Below are 9537 nucleotides of genomic sequence, written 5' to 3'. Positions count from 1 at the left end.
CCATTTTTCCTGCTTCCAACACATCAACTTTGAGGACTGAATGTTCACTTGCTACCTAATATACCCCACACACTGACAGGTGCTACTGTAACAGATAGTCAGTGTTATTCACTTCACCTGCCAGTGGTCATAATGTTATGGCTGATCAGTCTATACTGTATTTGTAACACCTCTTGAAAGAAAGAACCTCCTTCTTGATTGAAGCAAATTAAGCTCCCTACTGTATGTAAGGGATGCTGGGTATCTGATAAGATGGTCTGTGCCTTCTGTGGAATTGATACAGGTGGCACAGAACTTTGGTATTTATAGCAGTGATCTTCTGGCTCACACTCACAGTCCTTTTGTTCTTTATACTTAGATCAAACCAACAGGTCTGTCTAAATGCCTTTGCATATCAGCATATTACTATTAATGTAAATCTGTGTGAATGTATTGTGCACATTCACACAGGCCCAAACACCAGCAGCCATGTTTGACTGCTGATAAATGTACAAACACCCCAGTCTGTGCGGTATTTGTTTTGGACAGTAATACTTTTGGCCTTGTGGCGTCTTAAACAGAGAAATCATGAATTTAACAGCAGAGCTGTGATGACGTGTGAAATGTTTATCATGTTCAGAGTAGTGGCCATGTCTTGTTGTCTTCCCATGGCCTCAGCTCCAGCACAGACCCCAGGGAGCAGACCTTCTAACCAATACAGCAGATTTAATCAGTCTGGTTCCATTTCATCTTTCTTGTGTCTTACATTAGTGTAGTCATATGCAGTCTGTTATCAGATGAGCATAGGCTCATGGAGGTAGAAGAACAGTCTAAAAAAGATAGAGCTGAATATAGTTGGCTTCATTCCAGAGTAATCTTCAGCTAAAAGTATAATGAACTGCAAAGAAGCTTCAGGCTTGTTGTGATACTAACAGTTCAGATTCCCCCAGGGGAAGAAAATCCCTGATTTCCTAGAGTTGCTTTTCAAAGAGTGAGCATTTGGAAATTAGATGAGCTTTGTAAGAAAGTAAAGGATAATCATTTAATTCTTTAACACTAGAATGTAATTTCTCCCTCATGGTACCTGCTCAGTGGCCACCTATACAGTATTATCCTGGTGATATTATGCCTCTCTACTGTACCTACAGTATAAAATTTGTAGCTGTAGTGTTAACATTGATGTTACATATTTGTTTTTTGAAGATGAGAATAATTTTGCTGTGACCTTGTGCAAAAATATTTGACCATCATTTAATTTAAATAATGGTCTCATTATCATAATTTGTTCATAGTCTAATTATATTCATGTTGCAGCTGTTTTCCCACTAGGGTGGGCTGAATATCCTTTTTAACCATTCTGATCTAAAAATCTATAGTTACAAAATAGGAAGGAGTAAGAAATGTTGGTTCATGATGCACCCCTATGAGAAGCTGGTAAAGAATCATGTGTTACATCAGTGTATGAACCCCCCCCCTCCCTGTAATTGTGGTTCATGTTTCCCTGGTGACAGCGTGGAAAGAAAGGACCCCTTGGCTGCACTGGCGCAGGAGTATGGAGGATCTAAGAGAAACGCTTTACTGAAGTGGTGCCAGAAGAAAACACAAGGCTATCCGGTAGGGATCACAGGCCAGAGTTCTTGCTTAAGTACAGGGCGGACTCCGTGCAATTTCACACCTTCTTTTATTTTAGTCTCACACTATTCAGATCCTCATTTAATAGTGAGATGACAGCTCCCTACCACCCCACCACCACCCCCTTATTTTATTGCATGGAAGCAGTATTGGTCTGTCTGTACCCTCAGGTTTGGTAGTTATTTCTTTTTTTTCAGCCATCACTGAGGTGTTAGAATGTAGTGGCACATTACTGTGTTTGCAGACACACCAATCACCCACCTGTCATCTCAGTGTAATGGAAACAATGAAGGAAAGCGCTCAGTGTTACAGACACACTGAATTTATACATGTGTGTATTTATATAGCGCTCCTTGTTTTTCTGCATGTTGATTTGTTTATACACTGTTGTGTGCTGTGTTCCCATTTGTGTTCCGTGTGTCCATGGCACTGAAAATCACCTGGCTTATCTGCTCCCCTAATACCCAGTTTAAGGAGCCCATTAAGGCCAGTGGGATTTGAGATTTACCTACGCAATCATCATGTTTGTGTGCCAGCATACTAGCTAGCAAATGCTAAAACTGTTATGTGGCAGCATTCTGATACATAAACACAAACTGACTCTATTTCTGTCCTGTTTAGGTTTAGGGTCGATAATGACTCATAGCTGTAGCTTGACCGAGTATAAAAGGTATACATGATGAAAAGTGCTACAAACAGACCTGTCTTTCCCAGTGATAACTGGCCTGAATAACTGGATAAGTTGTAAGATCACTTGTTTACATTTCTCAGGTGCCGTGCCGCTCAGCAAACTTTGAGTCACCCTCCCTTCATCTGAGGGTGCTTGTTTGATAGCCATATGGTGCATGTGTTGATAACACACACAGCAAGTCCTCTGTGGTAGAAGCATCTGATCAGATTAGATAAAATTACTGCTCACCAACAGACATTCTGATGATATATTGAACCTGTACACAGACTGCCGTGGCTCAAAGCCGCACAGATCTTTGGGCAGCAGGAGTGTATTTAAAGACAATGGAAAGTCATTAATATACACATACAAACATTTCTGGGGCCACGCATAATTATGGGGGGATGTTCATCACAATTTCCCAGATCTGAGGTGATATCTTCATATTATTTGTTTTATCTGACCTTAAAGATATGTAGTTTGCTACAATAAAAAAACTGAGAAAAGGAAGAAATTCTCACTTCAGAAGTTGGAACCAGAAAAGGCAGTTTTGCTAAAGGGCTTGCATCACTAAAGTAGTTAACATGTAATTTTCTCTTCATTAATTAATCATTAGTATTATTGATACTTTAATGTCTAATCAGCATTTTAATATTCCAGTTGGCCAATGTGGAAAAATGTTTTTTACCACAAACATGTATCATACTGTATTTGTTCACCATATGGTTTGCATACTTACATACATAAGTACTCTGCAAAGTACCAGGTAACTACAGCTGTGTCAAATGTTACTGAGTAGATATTATGATGTTGCCCTCTAATATGTAATGAAGTAGAACTATAAAGTTACATGAAATGAAACTACTTAAAAACACTTAACTAGCTCAAAACTGTACCTAAGTACAGTATTTAAGTAAATGTACGTAGTCACTTTCTACCACTGCCTAAATGTTTGAATTGACTTTTGTCAAATGGTAACTATGCAAATAGATTTGTGAATCTCAGGACAGTGGGGTCCACCAACATGGGACCCTTAATGGAACCATTTGGTCTGGATTTGAATATGCAACCTATGCTCCCCTCTAACAAAGGGACTAACAGCACAATGTGATTATTTGGAAATATCGGGAATGTAGTAAGAAAATTTGGCTACTAGGAGTGTTTCAGTCTGTGGCATAATCATTCCCTCCCTGGAGTAACTATTCTTGAGTCGAGCTATGACCCTTCATGTTTGTGCATTTTCTCCATGTGCGCATGTACCTGACCTGCCATTGGATTCATTCACAGACTGTTAGGCAGTTGAACTTATAAACATCTGTCATCAGAAGTGTGACTGCCCTGTGCTGTGTGGCCTTAAGGGTATTTGGTCATGAAGCATTAATTTGGTGTATCTGGTTTCCAGCAACCTGGCAGGTTTTCACAAACCTGTTCTGACTGGAATGAAGACAAACATGTTTTTATAACTGACTCTCAGACCAAGTTGCCAAGGAACATCTTAACATTGTATAACTCACTAAATATACTGTACAAAATGTGAGCTACACTATACTGTACATCTACACAGAAGAGACATAGATGGTTTGACAATAAACTATGAGACATCTGAGTGGTAGTTTGAGCAAAGGTTCATGTAAGTTAGATTCAGAAAAATGTACCAAATATTTAGTGGTTAGTGTTTAACCTGGGTTTCTCAGCACAGATTCTAAGAATGGCTATTATTTGCCTCTTGAGTGTTTTCCTACTTCTGCAGAATTCCACAACCACCCATGGGGATTTCTCTTTCTGAGGTTGCATGTACATGTACTGTATGTGACATATACTGCAGTGCGAATGCATTAGTTACAGTAGGTTGAGTTCATCTACACGAGGAAATGTGTCCACAGGGCCCTGTAGTCTCATGACAAGCTAAAGGAAAAAGCTAGAGGACACTCCATGTGTCTGGTGAAAGGTCAGATTGTTAAATTGTTAGGCATCCTCAGCCCACCATGAAGCCACTAATTATAGGCCTAACACCCAGAGAAAGGGGCTGATGTGTTACACAGTTTGCAGCTCCAGAACAGCAAGACACAAGGACTATCACAACTGCCCAAAATACAACCACATCCAGTCTGCTCACTTGTGCTTCCTTCCCTCTGTCATGCTCGTGTTCTGCTCTGATAAAGGTTAGTGAGGTTATGTTTGACCAATACATCCACAAACACTTTGCGGTCCCTCTCTTCTCTGCTGTGGACTAAGGTCAGGGAACTCATAACTCAACACTAATTGGCTCTTTAGTGTGGTGTCACCCAGTTGCAATTTATGCTTGGCCTCTTTTATCTACATAATTAATGGTCAATTTCAAGAGGCAACCTTGACCGTCGCTGTTTGCTTTCCATCCTGTCTCTTGCTTCCTAACTTATTTCATGCTCATCTACCAGCGCAGAGCCAGAAAAGCTGCTGCATGAGCCGAGAACAAAGCTGATGGGAGGGTCAGCCCCGTGCCAGTTGTGATTACAGTTCTATTGTTGGCCGACCTTTTGGTCAAACAGCAACCTAATTAAAGTGAAACCATAAACGGGAGCTATTATAAGCATGCCGAGAGATTATTTGATGTTTGTATTCAAATAGCTGCTGAGGGCACAGCAAATCTGTTTGGCTGTAGCTGAAGTGACAACCTGATGTCACATCTAGTCTGATGAATAAAGAGAGAGAGATAAGTGCCAGTGATGTATGATGTATTTAAAGAATGAGTGTGAAGCTGCATCTCACCTATATATTGAATACGTCTCTGCCTTTTTAATGCATATAGGTGACAGTGAAAAGGATGATGAAAGTAGTACAAGTGTGTCTGCCTATGTATGGGTGTGTGCCTAACACAGATAGAGAGAGAAATGGGAAAACAAGGCAAAAGGCATGCATGCAAAGACACACACACAAGAGAAGGATGTGCGTGCTGTTACCATAGAGAAGAGTCCTTGAACCCCTGAGGGACAATGCAGTGTGTTTACCAACCAGCTGCCTCTATACCCCAGTAATGCACAGGCCCTTAGAACAATACCAGACCTGTGTTAAACTCTCAAACAACCAGACAGGCTCTGTTGCACCTCAAATGTCAGATTCTGGGAAGCAAAGATCAATCAGTCGAGACCTTAAGCTGGCTCTGATTTACTCTGCCCGGTGGGAGAGACTGAGGGGGCCTCTGACAGGAAATTAGTATTCACATGAGATCCTGTGCATGTCCGCACTGGACTGGACACAAAACCGCTATTATACAACTTCTGTTCACACTGGTTTTTAAAGACAGTTTGTAAGATCTGACTCTAAAGAGCACATTGCAGATTGGGCTGCGCCTGGTCTGTAACTGTGACTGTTGTGTGTTTTCGGTGTATGTATGTGTGTGTGTAATGTTTTCCTGCTCTCTATCTCAAAGTCTTTACATTGCTTGACTGGATGTTGTAGTTGGACCAGGCTACAAGGAAATGTGATCCCTAAGAAAAATGGACCAATTTCTAATGTCATTGTTCAAGTTTTTAATAGCAAAATCTCATATTTTTATGAATAATGAATCCTTCCACCTTAATTGCAAAATTGACTGTCATTATCAGAAACTAAATTTCTACTTGTGGTTTTAATTTTACAAAAATTGCCATTTTTAGCCATGTTCAGTAATCAAAGGCTTTCTTCAGTGTCTGGTCTGGCCTCCTGTTGTATATTTATCAGGCTCTTTGATGCCTTAACTTAGGACATCCCTGGACACTTTTCCAGTATTTTTTCCCCCAATTAGCCATAGAAGCCAAACAAAAATAAATATGCTGTTTGTTCAAGATGGGAACAATGAGCAAAGACTCTGAACATTAGGCTCAGCTGGGCTTGACAGAGCACAACTCATCCGGCCCTGTCTGGGAAACTCTCACACACACACACACACACAAACGTACACACAAAAGCATTGAAGAGACAGGAATGGACCCCTAGGTGAGCATGGAATGGAGGTCAGACATCGAGGAGGGGAGCAGGGTAGGAGCTCAAAGCATAGCCATTACTGTAAGTTCTAATAATGAAGTATTAACAGGAATAGTGAGTGAGATCATCAGTGTAAAATAACAGACCATAAGTGGTGGTAATAGAGGGCTTGGTTGCGGTTTCAAATGACTGGAATATCTTAATATTTCAGATGCATTACTTTTAATTGTTCTCATCATCAAAAATTTCAATTTTTAAATGTCTATCATAATATACATGTCAAACCGGGTAGAAACAAGATTTAAAAAAAGCTTCAGGCTGCCTGGGCTTTTCTGCAAAAGAAACAATCCTTAACCAGTAGGTGGCTGTGCTAAGTGGTTATTAGATCCACTCGACCATGATTTACAGCTAAACATTCTCAGTATAAACTATGGCAGGAAATGCTATGCTGCCTAAGGAACATTGTAATATTTTGAAAAATATGCATTTTTCTACAAATTGCTTCAAATCAGATGATAAGGTTAATATCAGTGCAGTAAAGATGTGTAGGCTAACTCAGCAGAAGGGCTAGAATTAGCCTAGCTCCAATAAGTATGTGTAAAGGACTACAACCTCCTTTCCTTTTTATTTTATATTTACAGAAAATCCACTTTTAAACACAATATTGTTGTGATCAAAGACACAAGTCGTAAAATACTAACTATATTAGAGGTTGAATCAGCCATGAGGTTTTAAATGTAAAGGACATTATGAGGAACATTATATTATTAAACAGTAGCTGTTGAGGCAACATTTAGGCAGTGTAGGGGAATAACTTGATATCTTCAATTACATTAAATTTACCTGATGCTTTTGTCTAAAGTGACTTAAAGAAAGTACTAGATATCCAAAAAGTAGGAATGTATTCCTTTTAAACAAACAACTAAAGTGTGTTCAGTACTACAGTGTAAGTTTTTGGAGATTTGTTGTTGTTGTTGTTGTTTTTTTAGAGTAAGTTTTCACTAAAACTTCAAAGTGGATCATAGTTCATGGTAAGATTGTATGTGAATACTTTCAAAGAGAGTACTACTGTAAGTGGAAGAAGGACACACAGTTTTATGGTTCTCTTTTATATAATTATGATCTTAGTAATCATAAAAGTTGCCTTAGATAAAAGTCAGATCTGTCATAAATCATTAGCACAGTGGATCTGTGTACACTTGTGCACTGTTTGACCCTGGTCACTCTGCCCACTCTGTCCTGTCCTGTGTGCAAACTGGGTCCATTAAGTCATATCTAGAGGCAGGCTGAGTCTATGGAGTGCTGCACTCAGCTCCACAAGCTTTACAAGCTCTGTGACCTTTCCACTTGCCTTGTCATCATCTACATCATCAAGGCATAGTAGAGAACTTCAGTGACAGGAAATATACTGAGAGCAGCTCATCAGTCACATAACTCTCTCAGGCTTGATGTCTATTTTCACCATTTAGAACTGATGGATTTTTTTCTCTTTTGTGCACCTGTGTGTCACAGTTATCCATCTGTCCCTGCCCACGTCCCTGCACGTTGCATTGTGCTTTGGGGTTTTTACATTCTTGATCCGCAAGTAAGTATGGCAATAATGGCACATTGACATCTAGGTGTCAGTTGTCATGAAAGCATGCACACAGAGTTAGACTGCTGTCTGTGTGGTCTTTAGTGCCCGGCTCCTGTTCAGCTCATCTGTGAATTCCATTTCTGAGCAGAGAGGATATGTTGCCCAGGATGGATGTGACCTGTCCTTGGCCTTTAATGTCCTGTGCAGGTCACAGTCAGTTAACAGAATCATTAAGTTTATCATGAAAGACATTTTTCAGCAGCCTCTCTCATCAGCACCCTCCCATACACACTTTCCATTAATTATATATTGTACACAGTATTAATCATGAATCATGATCACCACCCCCTTCACCAGACGAGAAAGCTCACCCCCCAGGTCACAAAAGCCTTTGACAGCACTGTGTTAAGATATATTTTGGAGCATATTTGGTCTAAATAATATTACAAAACAGTCACAGACTATAGCTTTAAATCTACAGTTGTCAGATTTCGGCGCAGGATGCGGCCGAAAAGTGTTTTGGTGAACTCAATTATAATGCCAGACGAGTAAGTGTAAAACAAAAATGTCTCTTTAATAAGGGAACTAACATTGAACAACGGAAACTTCACGAGACACGGTGACAACACAAAACTCACAGGTCCTTATAACAGTCCGAGGTCAGAGCCAGCAAACACATACATCCAGGGGAATCCGAAGTTCGTAGTCCAATAGAGACAGTCCGATAATCATACACCGGGGGCGAGGCAGAATAGAATGGTCCAAAGAAACAATCCGGGTCAAAACACAAGATACCAAAACCGAAGGAATGCGGGAAAGTCAGAGCTGGGGTCTAGAACAATCTGGCAGCGTCCTCATGGGAGGACGCTGCCTAAATAGAAGGGATAAACAGGTGCAAACAATAAGGAGCAGGTGAACTAATGATGATTAATGAACGTAAAGAAAAGACCAGAACTAAGGTGAAACAAAACAGGAAATAGTGTCAAAATAAAAGCCAGACAGGAAGCAGTGGAACCGAATCATGACAACAGTATGAGACCATTGTCCACTACTTATACAATTTCTGCAGTAACTGCAGTTATTTTGCTGCCTGCTTTATGTGACATTGACAGAATCTTTCAGAAGTCCTTTTCTAATATCATTAAAGGGCTGTGAATCATTGCTGTAGCATGGGGCAAGAACAGGTTTATGTGTATCATGTCTGTGTCTGTGTCTTGACTTGCTGGAAAAGGAGGGAGTTATTGACCGGTGACTATACTACAGACTATACCCTGGGGAGGCCATCCCTTGCCTTTATGGCCTACCCAAAATACACAAGGAAGGAGCCTCACTCAGACCCATTGTCAGCAGCATCAACTCTGTGATTTATAACATAGCCAAGCACATGCCACCATCCTGGCTCCTTTGGTGGGAAACACAGAAAACCACATAATTAACTCCCAGGACTTTGCGAGGAAAGTCAAAAAACTGCAGCTGGACCAGGACGAGACCATGGTCTCATATGATGTCACTTCCTTGTTCACTTGCATCCCCACCACAGAGGCTGTCAGGGCGGTGAAGAAGAGACTGCTGAAGGATGACACGCTAAACAACAGGACTAACCTCACCCCAGACCATGTATGCACTCTGCTGGAACTCTGTTTAAACACTACCTACTTCTAGTTTAGGGGGCGATTCTATAGGCAGCAACACGGCTGTGCGATGGGCTCCCCCGTGTCTCCTATAATTTCCCACCCCG

At 40.7% G+C, this 9537-nt stretch overlaps 1 protein-coding gene across 5 annotated transcripts in view; it reads left to right on the top strand.

Annotated features, from left to right (window-relative positions):
* The window catches only part of specc1 (sperm antigen with calponin homology and coiled-coil domains 1), an 83231-nt gene that overhangs the window by 57265 nt on the left and 16429 nt on the right, over positions 1 to 9537 (top strand). For 4 of the 5 annotated variants that reach the window (XM_020600608.1, XM_020600606.1, XM_020600607.1 and 1 more), the window contains one exon: positions 1491 to 1593. The exons of the other annotated variant lie outside the window; for it this stretch is intronic. In XM_020600608.1, the coding sequence (XP_020456264.1) occupies positions 1491 to 1593 (103 nt within the window). The remainder of the gene's footprint in view (positions 1 to 1490; positions 1594 to 9537) is intronic. 5 annotated transcript variants of the gene reach the window in all.

This window comes from Monopterus albus, unplaced genomic scaffold (assembly GCF_001952655.1).
Source record: "Monopterus albus unplaced genomic scaffold, M_albus_1.0 scaffold47.1, whole genome shotgun sequence".
Lineage (NCBI taxonomy): Eukaryota > Metazoa > Chordata > Actinopteri > Synbranchiformes > Synbranchidae > Monopterus > Monopterus albus.
Note: the sequence above shows the minus strand (reverse complement) of the source record. Positions and strands in the feature narration are given on the sequence as shown.